The sequence below is a fragment of the Zophobas morio genome, unplaced genomic scaffold, assembly GCF_036711695.1.
Source record: "Zophobas morio isolate AGI-343-1 ecotype UQ-CSIRO unplaced genomic scaffold, CSIRO_AGI_Zmor_V1 ptg000021l, whole genome shotgun sequence".
Lineage (NCBI taxonomy): Eukaryota > Metazoa > Arthropoda > Insecta > Coleoptera > Tenebrionidae > Zophobas > Zophobas morio.
In genome coordinates, this window is record NW_026972126.1 from 9,742,014 (window position 1) to 9,768,719 (window position 26,706).

General features: G+C 31.7%; 1 protein-coding gene and 1 long non-coding RNA gene across 6 annotated transcripts; one reads left to right on the plus strand and one right to left on the minus strand.

Moving 5' to 3' along the window:
* Nucleotides 1-174: 174 nt before the first annotated feature.
* LOC135132394 (tubulin monoglutamylase TTLL4-like) lies at nt 175-26,377 on the minus strand. Of its 5 annotated transcripts, none has more exons than XM_064060467.1 (11): nt 26,118-26,377; nt 24,896-25,867; nt 20,444-20,580; nt 13,351-13,566; nt 13,076-13,283; nt 12,918-13,023; nt 8,941-9,148; nt 8,763-8,889; nt 7,925-8,648; nt 698-836; nt 175-646 (listed from the first exon to the last, which is right to left on the minus strand). In XM_064060467.1, the coding sequence occupies exons 2-10, from the start codon at nt 25,852-25,854 to the stop codon at nt 708-710; spliced, it is 2,814 nt and encodes a 937-aa protein (XP_063916537.1). In that variant the 5' UTR covers nt 25,855-25,867; nt 26,118-26,377; the 3' UTR covers nt 175-646; nt 698-707. The 5 variants fall into 5 exon arrangements, with proteins under 5 accessions (XP_063916537.1, XP_063916536.1, XP_063916539.1 ...); XM_064060466.1 differs by having other exon boundaries at nt 26,041-26,376; XM_064060469.1 differs by having other exon boundaries at nt 13,076-13,244; nt 26,041-26,375.
* Nucleotides 570-3,663, plus strand: LOC135132400 (uncharacterized). The gene is made up of 2 exons (XR_010281025.1): nt 570-660; nt 759-3,663. It is a non-coding gene; the product is annotated as an uncharacterized LOC135132400 (long non-coding RNA).
* Nucleotides 26,378-26,706: the final 329 nt, after the last annotated feature.

Below are 26,706 nucleotides of genomic sequence, written 5' to 3' on the forward strand. Positions count from 1 at the left end.
ACTGCTAAATGCGCAGTTTCCGACGTCAGTTGTCAGATATCATGTCACATTTAAAATACTAAAATGATCCATTTACCACAAATTACCACGTAAGTGCTATATTTTGGTTTCCCAATGTCGAAAAGAACTTAAGCACTAATAGTGGAATGCTTTTTGTAATTAATTTTGAACAAATAAAAATCAAACTCATTTATCGTCCAACATCCAGATCAATATAGATGCCGCTAGCCGAGCCGCTGATGTTTTTGCTGAAACTGGGCTATTCCTTACGCTTGAAGGTGCCCCTTTTCATAATTTTTCTTTGCTTTTTGCTAGACATAAGAATGCAACTGAATGTCACAGTGCAAAGGATAGAAATTCCCCGTGAAGCCCCAGAGCACGACGAAAACAGTTAACACTATTAGAGAAATAGTTTATTTTGACTAAAATACAGTACTAATAATTCAATAAAAAAAACTTAAAAAAACACATGAATTTGCTGTAAATGCAAATATAAAAGGAATAATCTGGCTACAATAATTTAACAACAAGAAAAATATCATACACCGTACAAATTTGGCAGTTTTAAATGCTGGTGTTTTTCTCATTCACGTCAAGAAACAATTCATTAAAACAAAACGACTCCAAAATAGATGAAAAATTCCATCTGAAATTAGCAAGGTTAGTAAGTATAAGATGTATAGATATCACAACATACTTAGTATTAATTACACAACAGAATTACAACTAGGTTTGTTTTCGATTGTTACTTCTTGCAGAATTTCTACTAGCGGACGACTCTGACCTTCCTTCGATGGTTGCAGATTCACAGACCCAAGGCTCATATTGTGCGAGTTCTACAACAAGTTCTAAATAAGAAAAGGCATTGCTTGATTAAACACAACTATTAGGCGCGTGCGACATTAAAGAAGGCACCTGCTAGGCTTACTTTCTATTCGAAAAATCAAAAGCACGGAAAAATGATGTTCTGCTTTTTAGTTATATGAACATTCCAAAAACAAAAAAATATATACAATAAACTCACTATATTTACATACCTGAGCGTAATTTATTAACTATATTTAATCTAGTATTTTATTTTTTATATTTATGTACGTCCTAGATGGTTTTCTATAACATCAAATGCTACCTACAGATTTGCATGTAGATTAACTAGACTGTTAAGACTATACTAATAAGGCTGTAACTTGTACAAAAGGTGTAAGTGTGTAATATTAATAATAATCCTATGTAATACGAGCCCTAACAACTAAATATTGGGACAACAAAAAATTTTTATAAAAAAATTACCAAACTTTTTAACAAAAATGTAATTTACTTTAGATAATTAAAATTTTAAAATTACTTCGTTTTGTAAAACTGTTAATGTTTACAGCACAACAAAAACTGATTTCTAACTCAAACAGTGACATAAAACTCTAAACCAACGTAACATTTTGTGACACATAAATATTGGGACACAGCAAATTCAGTAACTGATCATATCTCATTTTGCCTTAATAACTGCAGGAATTCTTGCCATCATACTTTCAACTAATTTTCTGCAATACACAGGAGTTGTTACCGTATCCTACACTCGCTAAATTTCCTGTTGAAGATTGACAATCGCTTGTCATGGATGATTTCCTAAATATTGTTTTATTTCACGTCATACCGTCTCTACTAGATAAGGATCTGGGCTATTCGATGGTCAGGGCAAACATTTATATTATTATTCTTTGTAATAAGTGTTGTAGGTGTGTAACTTGAAGCATCATCCCGTTGAAAAATATAAATATCAACAGGATAGACTGCTTCAGTAGTTGTTAATATTTTTTTACAAAGTCTCTTGACATTTGTTTGAATTTGTAATTTCCCTTCCATGAACGTTGTTAACTGGTCTTTAAATTCCGTTAATAGACAGGCACCCCCAAACCATTTTTCCGCTTGCAGACTTGATTGATTGTTTAAGATAATCCATATTAAAATTCCTTTTTTATTTCAATAACTCTTTTTCGACTATTATCTCACCCATACATCAAATTTGGACTCAGCGTTATATATTACTTTTCTCCAATTTTTATTTTGGTCATATTAACCAATTTTTCTTATGGGCAGTTTTTAATTGTGGTTTTACTTTAGCCTAACATAATATAAATAAATAATAAAGTTAATCAAAGATAGCTTTATTTAAGATTTACAATGTAAAAACCAAAGCCTGATTTGTGTATCCATTCGCGACAATATTGTCTTGAAACATTTAGTTGGTTATCGCTATTCCAGCAAGTAGTAATTTCTCTTGAAGTACTCCGTCGTCCACTTTTATAAATTTTCATCAGTTGTCGTTGATCACGCGGCTTCACAAGTGGCGGCCTACCGGGAATTTTACCTTTTATTCCTGTGGTACCTTTGTCAGCGTAATATTTTACGATGTTTACCATCGACGACTAAGCTATTTAGAACAAATCTTCACTTTTTCTTATCGATTTTCCCATGCAGTACTGCGAAATTATTATTTTCAGAAATTTTACTAAAACTAGCCCACCACTAACTATTTTCTTTTAAGTGAAACCAACACTAGTATGAAATGCTACGATCCCTATAATAATGGCAGCATTTACCAGCTACTACGTTTGTATTTCGATGGTATACTTAGCAAATTTTCTCGGGTGTCCCAACATTTAAATGTCAGCAAAAATGCCACATTTTTTATTTAGGTGACAATTTTTGCGCTCTAAGAAAATTTATTAATTTGCAAAATACCTCACTCTCTGCCAAAATAGATGCCCATGCAAAATTTGCATTTTAGTCCAAACGAATTGAATGATATCAAAAATATGTACCGGATTTTTTTGAGAAATTGTCTGTGTCCCAATATTTAGTTGTTAGGGCTCGTATATGTGTTCCACTGCTGATATTTTAAAGTTTTTTTATTTGTGGTTGCTTCAAACGTAAAATAAAATTGTTAAAGTATTTATACCAAACGTTGTTTCTAGAGCGCAATCATTTCACAATTTTTTCGGATGACGTCATCAGTATTTTACTGGGAATGAAATACCGTATGTCTCAAATTTGATGTTAAAAAAATTAAACAATTTATTTTACATTTAAAGCTACCACGTGTACACAGTGAAGTGAAAGAATTCATTCCGTTAGTAACAATTTGGATTTTCGTAGTTAGTAAAACTAGTGGAGCTCGGTGAGGAAGAAATCTAACATTCATAAGTGGTTCAAAATATACCAGTTGTCTTAGATTTTAACATAAAGTATAAATTACTAGCGATATACACAGATATGCCTACTCGAATAATGACATGTTGGAAAGAGCATAGCGAAGTTGGACAAAGTAATATAAAGGCTAACTGGAATATGTATTGAGTTATAAAATCTTTGACAATTGGTGCATTGCACTCAAAAAATTAATTATTACGCCAATTGGTTTTAATTAAAACCTTAATTAATCATCAAAAGAAAGAACAGCCTTTCTCAAGGCTACTTGGAGACCGAGATATCGCTGAAAGTAAAATCAGTATTTATTTCGATGCTTCTTCACTTTAGGTCCCTGAGGCTGACTACGAAAATTTGTTTGATTTTTTTTTTAAATTGTTATTTAAATGTGCCTTGTTTATATGCAACTAATATACACATCAATTAATCTTCAAATAAAATAAGTACACTCAAAAATATAGGCAGAAAGTTCACAACCTACTATGATCATAACGCTTTGTCAAAATTATATACAGGATGAGTCATTAAGTCCTCGATGTCTCATTAATTATTAAAGATACAAAAAAAGTAATTGTTCAAAGTTGTTCGGTTTTTTGAGTCGCATACATTAAATTTATGTTCGACCATAATTTGTGTTTTGTTTTTGAGGCACAGAACGCTACTTTTTTTTTAAACATCCTGCATATTTTTATATATTTTCATTAGTCTCTTCCTAGGCTCCATAACCATAGTTTATTTTTGAAATTCTGATGCGACGTTACCATCTTATACCAATTTCCTTGAATTTTTTATGCAATATTTTTTTAAGTATTACACAGAAGTATGCACTTTGCTGTAGGATCAATTAAATCAAATTTTAACGAACAGATTGTTTATAAAAAAATCTAAAACGTTACAATTTTCAGATTGCGATATTTCAGTTTTTCAAATAAAACACTTTGCATTTTTTTTTCAGTGTCTTTGTGTCTCTCAAAAAAGTAAAAACTATCAAGTTTAAAAATATAAAAAATTGGTCCAAGATTACTTCGACAGAGCTTCCCTTGCCCTTGAAGTACAATCCTACAAATCTTGCGTCTTTGAAAAATTATACAAAATTTTTGTTTTCTGACAATAATCTTTATATAGAGGAAAAAGCAGTTGTGTAAATGACACCTCGAACCCCCTTCGCCGCGAGGGTGCAAATTCCAAAAAGGTGCTGTACGCAGATATATGGACAATATGAAATTATATATTCAAAGCAAATCACTAAGGGAAGAGTGTATTATTATCAGTGTACTTGCTTAACTTTGTTTATGTTTATACGTCACCTAGAAAATTGTTTAATTTGCATGAGTTGTCTTCTCAGAACATAATATTAAAATTATTAATTAAGCCACAATGGAACAACATATTTTGAATATGATTACATATTACTATACTTATTTGATCATAATTAAATTAGGACGAGAAACTGAGGTTCTTAAGTTGATCAATAAAAAATTGGTCCAACGCTACAAGTATAATCCGACAATTTTTTTGTGATAACCGCTGTAAAGTAAAAACCAGCGGCACAAATAACACCCCCGCAGCCCTGCACCGTAATGTAGAATATATTTAGAGCACATAATTAACGGGATAAAATGTCCTTTAGCACTAGGTAATAGCAACCTGAAGCTCAAGTGTTTATTTATATTTATACATCGAAAGATTGTCACGTAGAAATTAGTTTGATTTTGTTTAATTTGTTTGATGAGAAATGGGGTGACTCGTTCTTAATTTGCCCAATAAAAAAAATTGTGATATCGTTATCAACATGGATAATACTAATCACAGCACAAGAGAAAAGTAGTCACAGATTATTACCAATGCAAGAAAAAAAAAAAAAGTAAACGGCCAAATTCGGCATTGAATCCACGGCAGGTCGCCGCTTTCCCGATGCAGCCACTGCGCCAGGGAGACGTATGCCCCGTATTGGGAGTATAACGTTATTATACCTTGCAAAGGTTTTTGCGAAAAAATGAACGTTTAGCGAAAAAACTGAAAGCGGATTCGTACACTACAAGTATATTATTGTTATTATCATCATTGAAATGACGTAATTAATTTGTTGGTGGGGATGATTAGCCAAATTTTGGTTAGCATTTAACCATCTACATGATATTTCTAATATACAGACAAAATTTGACAACAATCGGTCCAGCAGTTTCGAAGGTTATGTGTCTAATAAAAAATGGATACAGACACCATGTAGGGAACATGAAACGTCGAGAAAATATGAAAGTGGCAATTCGTCCGATGGACTCGATTACTACACTTCCTTGGCTTACGCTCGGTAAAAACACCTAAAAAAATTGTAAGTAATTTGTATATTAAGACTCAATTTTATTTAGACCATTACAAATCATTACAACACAAATTTTAAAAATAACCCTAGTGAGTTTTTTTGTGAACCCTTCCATTGTTAATTTTTTTTTAAGAACATTGGAATAACGTGGCAACGTTGCACCGTAATTTCAAAAATAAACTGTGGTTGTAACGCGTAAGAACAGACCAATCAGAATATTTAAAAATGTATAGAATGTTCCATTTGAAACTAACTAACATCAAAACAGAACACTCTGTATAGTTAAAAATAATTAGTGACTTACCCTGTATACATATTATCTGAAAGTTACAGAAACCCGCATCAGGGACAATAATAGGCAATATATATGAAACTCATAATTATATTCGTCTTTTAACACGTATTGTGTAAGAACTATATGTATTCTCTTATAAAATAACATTCTTCTATACCGGTGGTTTATGAACCGGCTTTTATTTTTACGTTTAATATTCAATTTTGAAAAAAAAAAAAATTAAACTGTTTAACGTTTGAAAGTAATTATAAGCATGTTAAGTCGCTAATCAAAATGTATCTGTTTATTCTCCCCAAAATCTTGATGATTTCATCTCAAAATTTTCTATACTTATCTTGTCTATAATGTGCACAATATTCTGGGCATTTACACTACTGGTTTCATTTTTTTTTCATGCTTACATAGAATGGGTAAAAAAAATAACGAATCAAGCAATTTACTTAAATGATTAAATAAACACCGTTCATTCTTTTTTCCGAAATTTTTGAAAAACTTTACATAATACATTAAAATTTAAACAGTAAATGAATATCCGTATTTATCTACAAAAAATGCCGAAAATGACTACAACTAGCTAGGATGCATCCAGTCTTCTCATTGGCCGAACTACTTTTTCAAAAATACCAGATTAGCGTAGTTTTATTTTACTTTCATCGTGCCGTATCTTCGCAACAAAGCGTCTTTCCGACAATCATTCAAGGGCAAAAAATCAAAAACTAAATTAAGGAACAACCCCCTGAATTTTTGCCGCATGTTTGGTAAACTTCTTGAATATGCATAAGTTTTTAAAATTTTTATGATTGGAATTGTTTAATTTTCTTAATAAAAATAATATGCTGTTTAGTGCATTGTCCATAACCATCTCCAAGATCTTAACATTAGCATCTGCTACATATTTTTTGAGTTTTATTTTTGTTGAGTCCAACATAGTCAATGTTAGCCGACTGTTCGGATTTTTTTTTCAATTATGTTCAAACATGTTCGTGCTAGTTCTATGTTGTTATTTGATAACAGAATCGTAGTGCATCAGCAGCAAAAATGATAAGTTTCTATTGGTTTTATAAAACAGGAAGGTTATTCACATAGATTACGAAGAATGTGAGCTAATACGGACCCCAGAGGTACCCAACATTTTTTATAATCATTTATCTAAGACACTAGATTGTTTGATTATACTTCACGGGCGAGGAGAGTTCCATCCAAATAACTTTCGATTAATTGTGTTTATTAAACACTTTTTTGATAATTATTTGGGATGTCATCAATTTTCTGGAAAAGTTGGACAAATAATATTTGATGTTTTGTAACCAATACATTAATTTTTGTGTCTGGCCATGATTTTAATAACATTTGTATAAATTTACAAAACTATATAACAAAATTATAAGATTATATCAAAGATTGTGATTTTTTAATATACGAACTTAATTTTATTATTGGTCGTTAATATAAAAACCCTAACAAGGTGAAACAAACGATAAACATGTCGCTATTTAGACGGTGTGCTCACGTGACACCTAAAAATACTCGTATAAAATTAAATTTCAATACCAAAAGTAATGACTGAAAACCAGATGTTAATTACTAAGATTAATTGTTCAAAAAAACTTTGCTACAAAAATAGAAGGACCGATTCCAGGTGTAAGAACTAATAAGACTTTAAACGTTCTTGTAACTATACAACATGTCATTAAATGTGGTTTTTATCGTGCATATCTGTCATATACTTTAATAAGTTTTTTTTCCCGTAAAATAAAATCTAAGATACCCGTATGTGAAGTATATTAGTACCGCTATTTCCTACCTATTAGTATTTTTAATCTATGACTCTCTAATCGCTGCTGTTGCTAAACACTATCCTGTCGCCATTAGAAACTAGACCATACAAAAATTTTAGGCCATTAGTGTAACACACGAAACGAAACAAAAACGATCCATCGACTTACTGCGACATTGGGAACAAACGCTTTGGATTGTCGCCAACATGAAATTTCTCGCCTTTGTCGTATCATCATCAAAATCAAAAGAAAAAAATTGAGTAAAAAATACCAAAACATATCACTCAACAACCACACAAGACCAATCACAAACAAAATTACCTTATGAACAGTGCTTTGCGGAGCAACCTTTAAGTGCACTTTTTCGGCGCAAAGCGCCCTCAACAGGTTGACACCCCCCAGTCTATTCTTCTCGAACTTGTTCTCCCACGCATCGAACAGCCGATTGTAGTACCTCACTTCCATGAAATTGAGGTACTTGTACGTCTGCGCCGTGGGAAAAATCCTCTCGAATCTCCCCCTCACGGTCATCTCGTCCTCGGCCTGCGTAAGCTTGCGGACGTCGTCTCCGGTTAGCTCCAGCAGGATGTCCTCCATGTAGTCCTGCCGGCATTCGTACGCCTCGAAAAGTCTGTGTTTCTCGCGTTCCTTCTTCGTTAATGCGGTCGTGTAGAGCTTGGGTTCGAAGCACTGAGGGCTTTGGCGGACGGTTTGGGACAGTCTAGGTGGGAAGTGGAATTGGGCGAGATCGAATAACATTTGGACTAGAGGACCTTTGACGTGAGCGTCCAGAGGACTCGAACTGTGCAAGCTTGGGGAAATGTTCACCTCTAGCAGCCAAGGTTTTAAGTTTTCGTCGAGGAGAACGTCCACACCGAACAGTTCGTAGCAATTGTAACGACTCAACATGTTTTCTTCGCAGAGCTGATGGATGGGGGCTTCGCCGCTGATTATCGTTTTGATCACGAGTGATTGGAGGTTTTTCCATAAGGCTTTGGTATCGATTCCTTGTTTGGCCATGTATTCGAGCAGCTTGGTTATGGTCCTAACAAGAACAGAACACTTTTGAAAATTTTACTTTATGTAACTACAAGTTCAAGTTTTTCCGGAAGTGACTATCAACCTTTTTTACGAATGTGTATGATAACAAAGTGCTTACCATTTATGTCCCTGACAAGCATTGGCGTCCTCATTAGCTGTATATTGACTGGAAAGCTTATTAATGCTATAATTGGTTAAATGCATATATCTATCCTTAAGATCCTTAGCGTCACTGCTATATTTGGCTAAAAAGTAAAGAGTTAATTGAAGAGAGAATTCTTAGGGGTTTTACATACCACTAGCAAACCTTGCTAAACCATCAGGATACAAGTAAATGCGTAATGGATTAAAACTAGTAACCAGAACATACAATCTGAGATCAAACTTGCTCCCGTTAATCAGGTACGGATTTGAAATGTATTTTTGCACAACCAATGACATTTTTTTTGGCAGCTGGGACCATTTGTTTATCACTTTGATGCCTACACCTCGCGCTAACGCCGGCTGGAAGAAGAAACAGTTCAATAATAACTGAGGAAACAATAAAATTTGTAAAGTAAATGTGAGAGTTGTTGTCAAAAACATTCAATATTTCAAAAATCGAGATAAATACAAAAGTAATAATAATAAAAAATACAATATATAAAAACATCATCTTACATAAAAAAAATCTAAGCAGATACAATTAACATCTTAAATAAGTTGAAGTAAAATTAAACTCAATATTTATCTTGTTGATTTCAGTTTTGTAGTGACAAGCGGCCTTTCCATTGTTTTGTTTCACAATCCTCTCATTACATGATAAAATTTTATCGGATATATAGGGTGTCTCAACGGTTTGTGGTAGAAGATTATTCATGGAAGACTGACAAATTTCTTGACGCAGTCTGATAGAATTCCTTCAAGAGGAGTCGTACGTTTGGTGTTTATCCTGTTGTAAATATATTTTTAGAATTTAATATCTCCGTTAACATACTTATTTTTTTGAAATTTTAAATATAAGATAAGCACAACCTTCTTTGTAAATCGTACCAAAACATCGTCATGTTTTTTTTTTCGGAAATGAGATACAGCGAGAGCAGGTTGTGTCGAAGATAATTTTTACTGTCACTTACAAAAAAAAAGTAGAGTTTTGTAAGTTGAAAACAGTGGTGAAAATTGAGTTCCGAAATTTCGGTAAATAATTGATATATTGGTTTTTAAAAAATACGTGATGAAAAATTTCACAAAAATTAAAAAAAAAGACGAAAAACTGTTGTTTTTCATTAATAATATTTTTTTGCTAATTTAAATATATACCAAACTGCCCCTGTTATTACTGAAATTGTAGCCAGGTTATATTTAAAATTTTATGAGAATAATAAATCTGCTAATACTGGATGTTTCGTTTAAAAGTCAATACTAGTGTATTTCTTTTTGACTGAATACCTGCATAATTTAAGATTTAGATCCTTTAATAAGAAAAAAAAGGGTTCAAATTTGGAAAGGACTTCCTTCGCCTCTAATATACATACAATCAAACAAATCAGTTTTTTTTAGTCATCAGTATTTGTTAAAACTGATTTTGACAAATGACATACCCTCTAAGAAAAGCGAGGGTGGGTGGGCGGGGCTAGTAACTGCCAAGATAAGACTAATTTTGGCAAATAAGATACCCTCTAAGAGAAGAGAGGGCGGGTGGGCGGGGCTAGTACCTGTTAAAATAAGACTGTTTTTGGCAAATGAAATATCCTCTAAGATAAGAGAAGGTGGGTGGGTGAGGATAGTACCTCCTAAGATAAAGCTGATTTTGGCTAATGAGATACCCTCTACGAAAAGAGAATGCGGGTGGGCGGAGCTAGTACAAAATCAGTCTTATCTTGAGTAAGTACTTGGCCCGCCCACCCCCCCTTCATTTTCTTAGAGGATGTCAGTTGCCAAAATAAACCTTATCTTAGCAAGTAATAGCCCCGCCCACCCGCCCTCTATTTTCTTAGAGGTTGTGTCATTCGCCAAAATAAATCTCATCTTAACAAGTAAATTTGATTTTGCGAATTTTATTATTTTTTTAATAGCCCCTATAAATAAAAATAAAATATGAGAGTTATTAAACGATAAGTAAAGAAAATTTTCTGATGACCTTATCATGTATAAGTAGGAACAAATGTATCAATTTGGAAAGATACATTGTAATATGTACTAATAACATTACTGTATTATAATTTCAATAAAATGAGATACGCCAGTTTTGATTTAATCAATAAAATAAATTACTTCATTAATTCATTTTCGCTTACGCTCGGGAACTATTGTAATCGAGTCTGTTGACCTACTCTCTACTTTTACGTTTTCTTGACTTTTCATGACCTCTAGAGTGCGAAGAAATAGAAATTTCCGTTTGTTCGTCTGTATGCTGTCTGTCCGGATTTTTATTAGAAATCTCCGAAAATACTGGGCCGATTGTTGTAAAATTTCGTATTTAAATTAAAAATATGTAGATGGTAAAACGCTAACCAAAATTTGTTTAATCACCCCCACCAATAATGTGAGATGACGTTACTACAACATTTTGCAATCTATGGTATCAGGCATCAACAGTTTTCAGCACTCGTATATTTTTACATAAAATATTGTCATTTAAAAAAAAAACTCAACTTTGCCATGTTTAAAGATGGTCCTTTGAAATTTTATACACGTAGTGTTAATAATATATAGGAGAATCAGCAAGACAAGATGTGACCTCATTAGACCTGTCTTAGAACCGGCATTACCTTTTGTTGACAGGTCAATGACCTGGCTTAGTCACACGGTTCTAGAACAGGTCAGGTCAAATGAGGTCAATCTGTCTTAGAACCGGATCTACTTAACTACCTGTATAAAGAAATTTCAGCCATTTTATATAGACATATTTATATGTAAAATGCCGTCCAACATGATGCCAAATTTTTACGAAATTTAGCGAGACAAATTTTGCGCAAAAAATTGTATCGTATTACATACATGAAAAACTTGTATGAAAATTAGTGAGAAATTATTTAGAACATGTTCTACATACTTATGGTATTACCAAAATTAATTCTTAAATTCCCCAAAAAGTTAATAAGGTGGCATACAGGCGTTACTTGGTTGTAAATTTAGATACTTTTTTGACGTAAATTTTGTTATAAATTTAGCACCGTGTCAGACGATGACAAAGCAACTAAAAAAAATTGTGCAAAATTCTAGACCACTATCTCTGAATATGGAGGAACTGAGAATTTTTAAAAGCTCTTTCTCTTTTTTTCTTTTCGTTCTCCATAAAGAATCTGAATTTGTAAAAGTATGTAAGGATTATTAAAAAAAATTATACATATAACAGTATGTCTTGTTTTATAACATCCATTTGGTAGAAACATAACCTTACATTTTAAAATAAACAATATAGATAAATAAAATTTCACCGCCTACTCTGAGTGATTTTGCAATTGAACACTCGTTGCACCGTGTATAGTACAGACTTCTATTAGACTCCTCCAAATTTGGGACTCCTGTATTTTGAGTGAATTGTCATTTCTAAAATACAGATTCAGTCAAAATATTGACTTGTGCTGTATTTTTTTAGATCCCATTAATAATGACGATATGCCCCTTTATCACGTGCTTGCCGTTGTAATGAAAGTACTAAGTTGACAGTTGAACATAGAGAAAATATGAGAGGATATCAAATTTGTACTTTTCGATACCGAATATTTAAAGACAAATGTATCAAAAAGCTTCACAATCATTACACAAGAATTTGCTACAAACGTGCTTTAATTATAAGAAATGAAAATGCACTATTCAACCAGCTGGTACCTGTACGTTGTCTAATAAAACACTTCAGGTAATTATTTCTTTCTTCAACCTACCTGATGTTCAATCATATACTGGACACAGTCTGAGACGTTCTGCAGCAACTCTGCTGGCAAACGCAAGATCTGATATCACAACAACGAAACGCCACGGTGGGTGGAAATCGTCCACTTTAGCGTAGATTATACCTATGATACTTAAATGTAGATTATGAAACTTAAATGACACCCCAGAAGCTCAGACCACCGTATTTACATATACAAGATTCAATTTCCAACAAGACTGAGATAGTACTCAAATTATTCACTGATTTCGAGTTTTGTCCATCAAATTTCAAAAATATAAGAGCGAATAACCTGAATGCTAGATTAAATAAAAAGATTTCCTTCAACTTGGACATAAATTTAAATCTTACTTGACTAACTATGTTTTTGTTAAACATTCGAAAAACTCTATAACTCACAGGTTTGATGATCCACGCCTCTCCGCTTCCGTTTTTATATTCCCAGTTCTGCTTGAGTATTTTCAGTTCTTGAGGTAGAATAAACGTCTGAGGAATGAAACCGAATCTAAAACTAACCTTACAGCACACCGTCCCAACACCCCCACCACAATATTTACTCTTTATATCCGAACTTATTAATGAGTCTTTGGAAGTTGCGCCACAGCCGGTCTTTACGACCCAATTGGAAGGTTCCGGGGAAGTGGTTGAGTTTTTGCGTTTCTTTGAGCGTTTTGAACATCGGCGATTTCATGTGCTTGCCCCACGTGCCTAACCACTGATTCGATTCTGAAAGGTTATACTGTGAAAGCAACTCGACCGACGGCACTGAAATAAGAGTATATACGGGACGGAGGATTTTCTTGGGAAAAAGGTTATAGAATTTGGGGCACACCTCGACTGAACTCACTTCTAACCATCGCAAAACCAGAATTCGTTAACGTTTTACGGACGACGATCGGAGTGATTGTGCTAAGTTTCCATTTGAACAGTCGACGGCCGGCGGGCACTTTGACGGGAATCTCGGCGTCGTGGGTGCTGAAGCGTATGTACGGGGGGATGTGGGGGAAGAGGCTGGGACGTACGGGCCAACCTTTAGCGTCGCCGTCACCTGAAAGAAAATTGTTTCAATAAAGATTTATGCCCTATTCCAAGAGTTTCCTTAAGGTAAGATAAGGTGTCTTCTACTAAGCCCAGTCTCTGTATTTAAGTCTGAATGTAATGTTTTCATGCGCAAGTCCATTTTTTCCGATATTAGTAGTTTCAGGACAAGTATATAGAATATGTTAATCAAAATTAAGTCAATCACGCACTTAATGAGGCGTTTAGCGACATCTGATTGGCGTAGAATCGGTCACGTGTTACCTACTTTAATATCATATTAAAAATTTAATCGGAATTAAGGAAATGAAATGACTTTATGTTCTACAAGTGCTTGACTTTAACGTCCCAAGATTTGAAGTCTGGAATGTCTAACTGTATGGACAGCTTAAATAGTAATATTATGATGTTTAGTATCAGGGTTAGTCCAATTTAAATCTTTTTTTTTTCTTTTTTATTAATTCTTTTTTCGAATTTTGAAAATATGATAAATCCTACGGTCTTCTGCACAGCAATTTAAGTCAAAATAAACTGAACACATTGACCAGAATAAAATATTTGAATAAAATAAGAGGCTAATTTTATTTTGACTTTTTACTTCCCGTCCGTACGCTATCTATCCCAGAGTATGAAACAAATAGGTGTCCCGTTTCCGTCTGTTTGTCCGTCATCTCTTTGTCTGAATCAAACTACTGGACTGATTATTGTTAATTTTATTTGTATTTTAGGAATATCGTGTAGATGGTAAAACGCTAACCAAAATTTGTCTGATCATTCACACCAGCAGTTTGATAATGTCAACTAAAAATTTTGCATAATAAATGCTATTTAAATTGTATAAAATAACATACTGCTAAACTTGTGGTTTATGAATCCGTCTTGATTTTTCTAACTTTTAAAGATTAGCATAATAAAATTAAATTCACAAAATTAAATATTAGTTTTTGGAAAAAAAAAAAATGATAACCAACGAGAAAAAAATGTCCTCTCGGCAAGAACATGCTTAACTTCGAGTGTTTGTGTTTATGCATCGAAACAATGTCACGTAGAAAATATTATACTGTGTCAAATTTTTTCCGAAAATTTCGCTTTTTAAGGAAAAAAATCAAAGCGGATTCGTACATAGCAGATGGACAGACAGACACTTTTTTCGTGCTCTCGGCGTTATGAAACGTCTTCCTTCCACACTCGTCGATCGCGTTACATATCATTACTACAAAAAATTGTAGTGAAATAAAAATGAAAATTTATTCAGAAAGTTAACACAGAGCTAACCTGCAATTTTGGTTCAATTTTTCTAAAATGATCGATTTATCGACGTACACAAATCCCAAATAGATTAGCTAGAAATGAGCAGTTAACTTGTTTCATCACAATTGAGAGGGGGTGGGTGAGCGGGGTTAATATTTCGCACTAAAAACATATTTAATTATCGTGTTGTTCGAATAAAATTATAAGTAACTAAAAAAAAGTCTCAATTATGATGAATTTTTTATTCGTTGTCAGATCAAGAGGCGCTAGCGTAATTGCAAAATTCATATTTTCCTACAAAAATTTTGAACATGTTTTAAGTTTCTTGTTGTGAAAAGAAGACTACGTATATTAAGAAGAAAAAGTAAAATATAAGCCCCACCCAACCAAGCACCCACCTTACCTCAGTTGTAATGATTTTTTAATTCGTTGTCAGACCGAGGGGCGGAGTTTAATTGCAAAATGCATATCTTTGCAAAATTTTGCTCTTTTAAGAACATATATATTCCACAGGGTAATTTCTTGTAAAGAAATAAGGTTTTTGCAGCTAAGCTCCGCCCTCGCCTCACGATGAATAAAAAAATCGTTACAATTGAGAGGGGGTGGGTGGGCGGGGCCTATATTTTGTACTTTTTTTTTTTAATATACAAAATCTTTTCCTAATAAGAAACTGAAAACTTATTTAACTACCGTGTTATTCAAATAAAACTATATGTAATTAAAAAAAAGTCCCGATCTCAATTGTGATGAATTTTTTATTCGTTGTCAGACCGAGGGGCAGAACGTAATTGCAATATATATATATATTTCCCAACAAAAATTTTGAATACGTTTAAATTTCTTGTTGTGAAAAAAAGACTACGTATATTAAGAAAAAAGAGCAAAATATAAGCCCCAATATTTTTTAATAGTTAAACAATGCAAATCTTTCAAATTTTCCCCAAAAGTGATGCTTTTTTCGAAGATAACTAGAGCCCTCATAAGGAAAATGAAACGCAGGCGACGGTAAATAGTATTTTAACAAATTATTATTAAATTATTAATAACTAACTATTTAACGTCTATTAGACAAATAGTTCATTAAAACAAATCAGAATTACGAAGTTAATTTTTCAAACTTTGAAGTTTAATATTTTCAAGAGTTTGATGCAAGGATTTTTTAACCATTTTTTTCGAGTTCTTCAGTTTTCTTAGCAATGTACCATCGAGCTTATCAGTCATTTTTTGATTATCCTATATACAGAAGCAAAGAAAAAGGTAAAATATTAAGTACGATTTTTACCTGTTATTATTCACTAAACTTTATTAAAATGTGTAATAATGTCTTTTTAATAAAGTTAGAAGCCTTTAAGAACTTATTCCTTCATCGCAAAAAAAAAAAAACAAAACGGCAAACAATTCACATTATCTCATATACATATAGTTTCAATTCGAAAGAATCATTTGGAAAATAATTTTTTGAAATTTTGGAATTACCTGAAACTTTGCCCTTATTCAGCAAACAGTGAATGCTTATTAACGTGGTTAAGTATTAAATCTCTTAATCTAAATATCAGGACTATCTATGGTAGCAATCTGCCACATTCTGAACAGGTAAATGACTTTCCCCCACTCGAAGAAATTTAGATATTGTTCCTTTTTTTTGTATTCCTTGTTGCATTTTATGACAGTTCTAGTTTTATTATTACTAAATATGGGGGGCGCAACATTACTGTATTTTCAAATTTTCGAGAAAATGAGGTGAATCGTTGATTTGATGAATAAAAAAAATGTGAACCAGTGACCTACGCGTTATTAACTGAACACGACACAATTTGTATTTTTTTTTTGCGAAAATATGGACAATTATGGTAAAAAATCAAGGCAGATTCATAATCCACAAGTATAGGAGTATGTTATTTCATCAAATTTAAATGGCGTTTACCAAAAAAATCAATCTATGATTAGCTAAATTTTGGTTAGCGTTTTACCATCTACAGGATATTCCTAATAAACAAATAAAATTTGACAACGATCGGTCCAGTAGTTTCGAACATTAGCTACTTACGTAGAGAAAACATGACAGTGGTCAGTCGTTCGATGGACCCTATTATAATCGGTAAGTAAAAATCAAACCCCTGCACAATTTAGAAAATTTATTTTTTCATTTATTTCTAAGAAATTCTTATTTTGTTTTGTCTATGGAAAACTGTAATTTTGTACTAACACACTTTTAGCTCTCTGGTGTGTACATTTTATTATCTACAATGTAATACTGAACATATTACGGTTTTGCCAAAAAATTCAGTAAAATAATATTGATATGTTAGCAAAAAACTAAGCATTCTGTGATTTCTCAATAATTGATACGCAATTAAATCGCATGTGAAGCCTTTGGTCACAATTTTTGTATTTTGCATTTTGGCACGAAGCGTGTCCAGAAATATCGTTATAAGATTCAAACATCCCAATGTGTCAGGACGATGATTTTAAATTATGAGTGCAATCCGATTTATTTTGGTGTTGATATGTTAAGAACTTTAGGCGTGTAAGCTTGTCACACAGTTTTGTTCAGAGATGAATAACAAACATTTTTAAATATAAAATCACAAATATTTTGGCCGTCATTGAACAGGTCATAAATTTAGATTATGTGCAAATAAAATGGAAATTTGCTGCAAAAAGCAATTAAAATAAAATACTTAGTTTAAAAACGAACCTATTCTGTAAATATCAAAATCAAAAAGGTAAAAAATGTGTGTGCAGCTTTCTCGTATTTAAAATGTTAAATTAATTATTAATAATATCTTAATGCTTCATAGTTTCTATTGTTATTAATAAATGCAAATATTGTGTATTTTACGAGATAAAATTTAATTAAAATCACTCTGCTGTTATTTAAGTACTAAACTGTAGTTACGATTTTGACATGAATATTTGACTATAAAATATTTTCTTTTTAAATACACTATGACATCTTATATGTTATCTATGCTGTCTAGACTTATTAGATTAATATGTAGGAATTTTTAATGTTTGTAGAATTAGTAATAATTCTAAACAATACTTGAGTCGTAACTTTCAAGATTCATTGTAGATGACGAGTTTCGGTGACTTGCAATAAAATAAATGAAATAAAATCTTTCAAAAACAAAAACTAACGGTATCTGACTATTCGCTAGACAAATATGCACAGAACTTATACGGGCAAATTTCTTTTTATTGTTATTTCTTCCAATTACACCAATTAAAAATAAACTGCATCAGCATATTTTACAATTTATAACGTTTATATTTTTGCTCAAAAGATAATCATTTTTCGTTTCTTATTTAAAGCAATGTTATGCCATATTTCTGCAAACTGGTTTACTTTGCAGTTTTTGGCATAAACAGGAAAGTGCGAGAAACACGGTTATTTTTAAAACTAGTGCACGAAATGATAATGGAAAGTTTCTCATTCCAGAGGATTAAACGCATTTTGTTTGCGAAGGAATGCTGCATTTTAGATGAATAATAGTCCATTTATATTTATTTACCAATTTTTTGTTACTCCCTGTAATGTTTAATTTTACGTTTGCTCGACATTTCACACCTCACAGAATACGAAAATGCTACCACATGGTTTAGTTGAAATTTTTAGTATACTGTAATGGTATCCATTCGAAAAAATTGATGACGTCATTGCAAAATTTTATCTAGTAAATTTCACTTAAAATGTATAAGGCAACCGTTGTTCTACTTGTGGTTATTAATTCATTTTTATTTTAACTGTCATGAAAAAATTACATTAAATTTATAGCTAAACTCAGAGAATAATACACAAAATTAATTTATTAACGATCTGAAATGCGGTAAAATTTTATTTCGTTTATTAATTCAAATCTTTACATAAAAAAGATATTTTTACTGTATTCCTCAATTCACTTTTTATTACGTAAATGATCAAAACATTTAAATTTATTATTTATTTAATTGAAAGTTGGATAAACTTTTTGTCACGAAGCTATTTATAGCGATGATATTATTAGTTTTAAAGTTTAATAAATCATATGCGGACACATATTTTATTTTTTGATTCTTTAGCTATAACTGACATTTCTTGGGAATATAATTAAGGCAAAAAAAGAAAATAAAATGAAAACCAGCGGAAAAAGTTAGTTATTTTTAAAGTAATAGGCTACATTTTTGTCTTGTACGCCAAAAGACAATCTAATAATATCTTATAACTTTTTTGTTATATAAACTTTATGTGAATGTACTGTTCCACGAAAAACGTTTTGTTAAATGCCAACATTTTTTAATGGGAATCGTATTCATGAGTGTTGTCACCCATCCAAATGAAATCATTGAAAAAAAATTTTTAAATCCGAAAGTAGTATTGCCAAAAAATTGAAAACATACATATATGCTCTCTTACTTTTTTATTATTTTAAGTTGTCTCAATGGAGTTAAAACGATATCTAATATAAAGTGCAAAAATCAACGTTGTACCTTTTTAAAATATCAAGAAAAATTAGCTTGCTAAAAAATTCAAATGAACTCTTACCCCTAGTTTTTGTACCTCTGACCCGCATCACTGGTTTTCGATTCGTCTCTTAACGACCAGAAACCAAAAAACAGTCCGGCAAAAATTTAGTGTTTTTTTTATGATTATCGATATGGGTTGGTATTATCGTTTATCCTTCTGTCAATGACAAGTGGGATATCTGTTCCATTTTTTGCAATAAAACAAAGTTTTTCTTCCAGTTTTGAATATTTCCAAAATATTCCCAAGACTAACCAAATTCTAACATTACTTTCTCAGAGTATGGTATCAAAGAAGATTAATAATTTCGAAAAAGCTCTGGTCGATTTCAATAAGTGGAGCGTGTGCAAATAAATTCCTTTAAACAAGTGTAATACCGAAAATAATTCTGTCAAGGAGTACAATAGATTTACGATATGAGCAGTCGGATGGTACTGAAAATTTCCAGGAATGCGTATACTTTATTAATTTAACAAAAAAAAAATCAGTAATCTGATGCCATGAAAACAATTCCAAAAAACTAATGCAATTTTGTCAAGATCCGTTTAACGATTTTTTAATTTTTGGTGACAAATACACTGATTTTGGTATATATCGGGTGATTTTTTAAATTTCTGCTCTAGTTGGCCGTGAAGCTTACGCCAGCCGTTTCAATTGCACTGCTGACGTACACGTCATGGCCAACTGGATAAGAATCACCAATTTATGTGTTGTCAAATGTGACACAAATAAACGAACTTTTTCTGTGGAAATAATTTAAAAAAATACACAGTATTTAAAAAAAAATCTTACGACTAGCTATGATTATCACCTTGCTATACCTATACGGTTAATAAATAAATTATGGATATAGTTTCGTCATCTTCAACGAATGCTAGTATTTTATCAAAAAGCAAGTTTTGTGCAAAGAGTTGTACATGTTTGGATTCTCTGTATTATTTGGGAATTAAAATTAAAACTACAATCTAACCTCCACTTTAAAATCAAAGAAGAAAATCAATTTTTGATTTAATTTTATAAAATAATGATTTGCTTCTTTTTTCAAAAGTTCTGTGAATTCTGATGTTAATGAGTCAATGAAATTGGAGCAGACTTCCTTTTAATTATAAATTTGTGTTAAAATAGTACTTACCCAACTCCGATTGTAGAACGGCATTTTCGGCGTCGGCGTCTGGAACACACGTTGCCTCACTGAGGCTTTCCGACTCGTCGTCGCCATTGACTTCTTCAGCTAGCTCCGGTTCGCTCTCATCTGAACCGCTGTAGTCACTGGCGGCCATCAACAAGATTAAATCATTTCAGCGCTCCACGGAAAACTATTTGGAAAAGTCGACGCCAAACTATCCCAAACATTCGCACAAAATGACTAATAGAAGAATTTAAAAATAGACATTCTATAGACAAAGAGCTCAAATTAAGTGGGAATTATAAATCACTCACTTAATAGTCTGGCAACTTTCCTGTAATAGCATGCAACCCAAAACCGAATTTCAAAATTCGGTAATGGTGCCAGAGTTTTTCGCCAAAACGGACACTTTCGGCTAATTTATGAACTTTTTTTATTGACTAGTGAAACATGACCGGATGTCACGATGTGCAATAATTAATAATTTTAGTGCGCTGGGCATGAATAGGCGGGGTATAAATAACACTCTCGGCGAGGTAACAAAGATACAGGGTGTTTCAACATTAAAACGTAATATTTTACGCAGACAAAAAAATGAAACTTTCAAGTGTAATAATACAGCATGGAGTTTTTTAAAATTCACAAAAGAAAAATGAGGTTATTAAAGCTTAGAAAAATTATTGCAAGATATTTACAACCGCTTTTAATGGAAGAAAAAATAATAATACTGCAATGAATTTATTCTATTTCTCAACTTTAATAATTATAATATATAGGTAATATAATAATAATTTATTACTTCAAAATCATTCTGTGATTAAGTAATTAAATTTCACCAAAATTTAATAAAAATCTTAATTGCGCAATTACGCATTATTATTTCGCACATAAATAAATCGTAACATCGAAATTCGACTGTAAATCAGGAATATTTCTCGCCTGTAAAATACAGCATATATTTTAAGCCACATTTAAAATTTTCGGGTAATGGCTGGTTAATTTTTTGTTTTTTCCTACGAATTATAAAATACCACGAAAACATCTGAATAAATTGTTAATACTCATTACTCGCATCAAAATAGAGAACAAGTTAAGTTGCGAAATTTTCCTTTTTAATTTTAATTTAATTTTCTAACATACTTCAGTTTACAGGAGACGTACAGTGGCCAAAAATTTGATTGCGTCTAATTTTGAGTCAAGAGTTAAAAAAAAAAACTGTTTTAAAATTGGATATCAATTGTTGGTATTTATTTTATTTATGAGAAAAATCTTTAGGCTAAAATAATCAAGATAGTAACAGCCCTTTCAAATTTTGTTAGTCATTGTTTTTTTAAAAATGGATTCAGCGAATATTTGAAATTTTTGTTATGAAAAAATAAAAAAACATTATTTTTGCTAGTATGCTTAATCGATAAAACAGTAATCTGTTATTGAAGAGATAATTGCAGGGAGCCCACTCAACAAATGTTCCATAGTAATTTGAATAAAAAGAAGTTGTATTGTCTGACATTATAACACTAATGCACTACAAAAATATGGAACATTTTGAAATTTTCATACTTTTTTCATTATAACCATTTAAGTTACTTAAACACTTTGTGTTAGAAGGAACTTTATTTAAACCATTTTAGGTGAATAATTTTTAAATTTTTATAAGAATGAAATCGTGAAAAAAAACTTTTATGCTATGAAAACAGAAAAAGAATTTGAAACTTACTGTTTATCGAAAATTTTGGTTCAGAACACTTTATATTTTGCCAATCAACTCGTCGAGACCTATCTATATCCCAAAATTTTTTGAGAGTTTTAAACAATTTTTTCAGAAATCTATTTTTTTTCAAAACAAAATTTTTTTCTGTATTTCATTCTCATAAAAATTTAAAAATTATTTACCTAAAATGTTTAAAATAAAATGTTCTTTCTACTATAAAAGATTTTTTCTACCGCCCACATTTTTTGGTTTTCTAATAGAGCTATTAACGCACGCAAATGACGTCACAGCAGTTCGTTAATAGCGGAAAGGCGTTCTTTAATAGATCTGGTGTAATTTAGATCGGTAAGATTGGTAGCCATGACGAGAAATGTCAGGTGAATGTCAGTGGCAAATGTAAACTTAAAATTTCCCATATTTCCGGACGCGTAACTTCTTCACAAGACATTTTAACCAATTTTAAATTACAAAAACTCGAATTGATTCGAATTACAGTTGTTGTTGTGAAAATTCGAACCTCAAATATTTCGTGGTTAGTATCAAACCAAAGACTTCAAATATATACATATTTAAAGTCTCTGTGTCAGACCAACCCATCACCAACCACGACAAAAGTCCCCAGATTAAAAAAATGCAAATTTCAATTAAATTTTGGGAAAAAACGTGTGCGGTAGAAAAAATTGTATAAATAACTCGTTCATAAGGCCATTGAGGCACTCATCCTTTATATAACTCGCGGCTTCGCCGCTCGTTCTATAAACTTGGATTCGTGCCTCAATATTTGCCTTATGAAACTCGTTCTTTAATATACTATAAATCGCTGTTAAAAAATATATGAAAATAAAAAAAATCCATGAGTGTATATTTGGAGTGCACTGACAAAATTTTAGGACATCATCGATTTTTTAGTCGTTTAAATGATAACACTTTTAAGCCTTTTAGACTTTCAAATTATTATTTTTTTAATCGACAGCTTGATACCTACATTTGCACTATTTTATGAACAAAACTTCTAATTTTGAGTGTCAAAAAATTATATTTAATATCTTAATTAATGGTTCAAATTTGTATTATTTAACTGCTTTTACACAGAATGACAATTATTATTGATTTTCTAACAAAAGGTAATTTACGCGATTTCTTTGTAAAATAGGAAGAATTTCAAAAGTATTAACCATTTGTGGGAAAAAGCAAACATGTGGGCTCCCTGTGGTTAATAAATCTGTGATTATAAAGGTAGATTTATATTAAGAGTTACTACAAAATTTTGTTATATTACCTCTCCACAAACTCCCAAATTTGGATACCATTTGACAAAATCTTATTTTTTACAGAATTGCTCCTAATGGCTGCTTATTTTTTTTATTTTTTCCTACGAATTATAAAATACTACGAAAACATCTCAATAAATTATTAATACTCATTACTCGGGTGAAAATAGACAACAAGTTAATTTGCGAAATTTTCCTTTTAATTTTAATTTAACTTCTAACATACTTCAGTTTACAGGAGAGTTACAGCGGTCAAAAATTTGATTGCATCTAATTTTTAGTCAAGAGCTTAAAAAAAATCTGTTTTAAAATTGGCATTTATTTATGAGAAAAATCTTTAGGCTAAAATAATCAAGATAGCATCAGCCCTTTCAATTTTGTTAGTGATTATTTTTTTACAAAATGGATTCAGTAAATTTTTGAAATTTTTATGTTATGAAAAAATAAAAAAAAAAAACAATATTTTTCCTAGTATGCTTAATAGATAGAACAGTCAGTAATCTGTTATTGAAGAGAGTAATCTGTTATTGAAGAGATAATTGCAGGGAGCCCACGCAACAAATTTTCCATAGTAATTTAAATAAAAAGAAGTTGTATTGTCTGACATAACACTAATGCACTACAAAAATCTGAAATATTTTTTGGACAAAAACATGGAACATTTTGAAATTTTCATACTTTTTTTTATTATAACGATTTAAGTTTGTTAAAAACTTTGTGTTAGAAACAACTTTATTTTAAACATTTTAGGTAAATAATTTTTAAATTTTTATAAGAATGAAATCGTGAAAAAAAACTTTTGTTAGAAAACAGAAAAAGAATTTGCAACTTAATGTTTTTCGAAAATCTAGGTACAGGACACTATGTTTTTCGAATCAACTCGTCGAGATCTATCTATATTCCAAAATTTTTTGAAAGTCTTTAGGCATCTTTTCCAGAAATTTTTTTTTTTCAAAGCAAACAATTTTTTTCAGAATTTCATTCTCATAAAAGTTTAAAAATGTGTTCTTTCTAGTACAAGATTTAAATCATGTTAAAAAAATCCATGAAAATAAAAAAAATCCATGAGAGTACTAACAAAATTTTGGGAAACCACTTTTCAGCTTTTTAAACTTCCAAATTATTGTTATTTTTAATAGGCTGGGTGATACCTAAATTTTTACTATTTTATGAACAGAATGTTTAATTTTGAGTTTTAAAAGGTTTAAATCTGTATTATTTAACTATTTTTACACTGAATGAAAACACTGTTTTACAATTATTATTGATTTTCTGACAAAAAACTTATTTTAAAATGATTACTAATTTTCTAATAAAAGGTAAATTTGGGCGATTTCTTTGTGAAATAGGAAGAATTTCAAAAGTAGTAACCATTTGTGGAAAAAAAGCAAACAAGTGGGCTCCCTGTGGTTAATAAATCTGTCGCTATAAAGATACATTTATATTAAGATTTACTACACAATTTTATTATCTTACCTCTCCACAAACTCCGAAATTTGGCTAGCACTTGACAAAATCTTACTGGAGGGAATTTTCTTAATCTTGTTAATATTCGCCTTTTTCGTTTTAATGGCAATTTTCTTGGGCCTTGGGCCAATTTCGCTCTGACTGATGCAAATGATATCATTAACAGACTTTGAGTTGGCACTTTTAAAGTGATCTGCCTTTTTGATCACCTCAACCCCCTTAGCTTGATTATGCTGCAGTCTGCTATTAACCTCTATGACTTTGGAAGTGCTATCAGCATAAAACGAAACACACTTTACTTGATTTCTACCCTCTACATCAACTTTCTTGCAATTTTTCCATAAAGCTATTCGTTCACGCACAGATTCAATTTCCTTTAAATACCGTTCATGCAACGACGAAGCATCGCGAATTTTATCAAAATAAGTGCTCGTATCGAAACTTAAATGATTGTCATAATAATTGTACGGTTGTTTGGCCGCTTCTCTGGATTGCGACTTTTTCGCAAAACCATTCAGGTGCTTAGCCTTTTCATACTTCAGGACCTCGAACAAGTCTTCCTGTTTCATCTTCAGTGGTGGATCATAATTTTTGACATTTTTATCGGCATACTCAGTTGGTAATAATTTTGAAGTTTGGCAATTGTTCGTGATGTAAGAAGTTGGCAATTCGCACAGCTGGTTTGATCGAATGTGGCGATAATTCTCCTTTGGCGCTTCATACCAGAATTCCCTCGAGTCGTAGTCGAGCTCCAAATCCATATTTTCGTACTCCTGGCTGCGAGTGTATTTTTTTGGGGAGAGAGTTTTCATTTCTCTGCATTTTCTTCGGCACTCATTGTTGGTCTCGCTTTTCGATCGACGCCTCGGCGAGTTCCTCTCGCAAGTAGGACACCAGCTCGAGTATGAATATTTACAGAATTTTTCCTCGCAAGTGGGGTTGTTGTAATTTAAATGGCAATCTCCCATGGCAAGGCTACAACTACAAATAAGCAAAGGGAAAAAAATTAACATAACCTACAATAGCGTGAAGAGAGGAAATACGTACGAAAAAAATGGGAGGTTTATCTCATGAAAACGACTATTTCTTAAAAACTCTCACCGGAATGATTTAAAATTAAATCCAAAATGGTGTTTTTACAAGTGTGCACGTACCTTTAAATTCCTTACAGTTGAATTTCCGCCAACAATACGTGAAAAATTCACCGGAAAATTGCGAAATTTACACATACCTATTTTAAGAAAATCAATAAAATTCAATTAGCATTTTCTTTGGGAAATTGCCATTCTAATATCTTCAAGATAGACCGACGAACCGTACCATTTCGCCCGCGTGTAGTTCACAATTCTAGATGGTGGACTGATCTCACACATAAGTCCTCTTGCTATCTTTGTCGGACACTTTAAAGTTTCAAGCGACACCTGGCACAACCCTCAGTTCGTACGTCGAAACTTGCACCGGAAAATGTTAAAAATGGTGGAATTAAATCAAGTTGACAAGAGATTTGGCGCCTTTAATTTTAAACACTTTAAATATTAAAATAAATTCAATTAACGCAGTCACAAAAAAAGTTTCAAAATGTTAAGAACACTTTCGCCATTACACTGATTGTTCGTCTGTTTAGTTAATTTTGCTGTTCACACTAATTAAATTATTTTTATTAGAGGCCAAAGTGCATATTTTGAGAAGGATGTCATTACCTGTCATAAGTATTTTCGGTAATGCTTACGGAACATTTTTAATTCAATTTAAAAATATAATTAGCTAAATAGTAAACAACGATCTGTTTATGGCTGTCTACATAGTTATTAATTTAACGT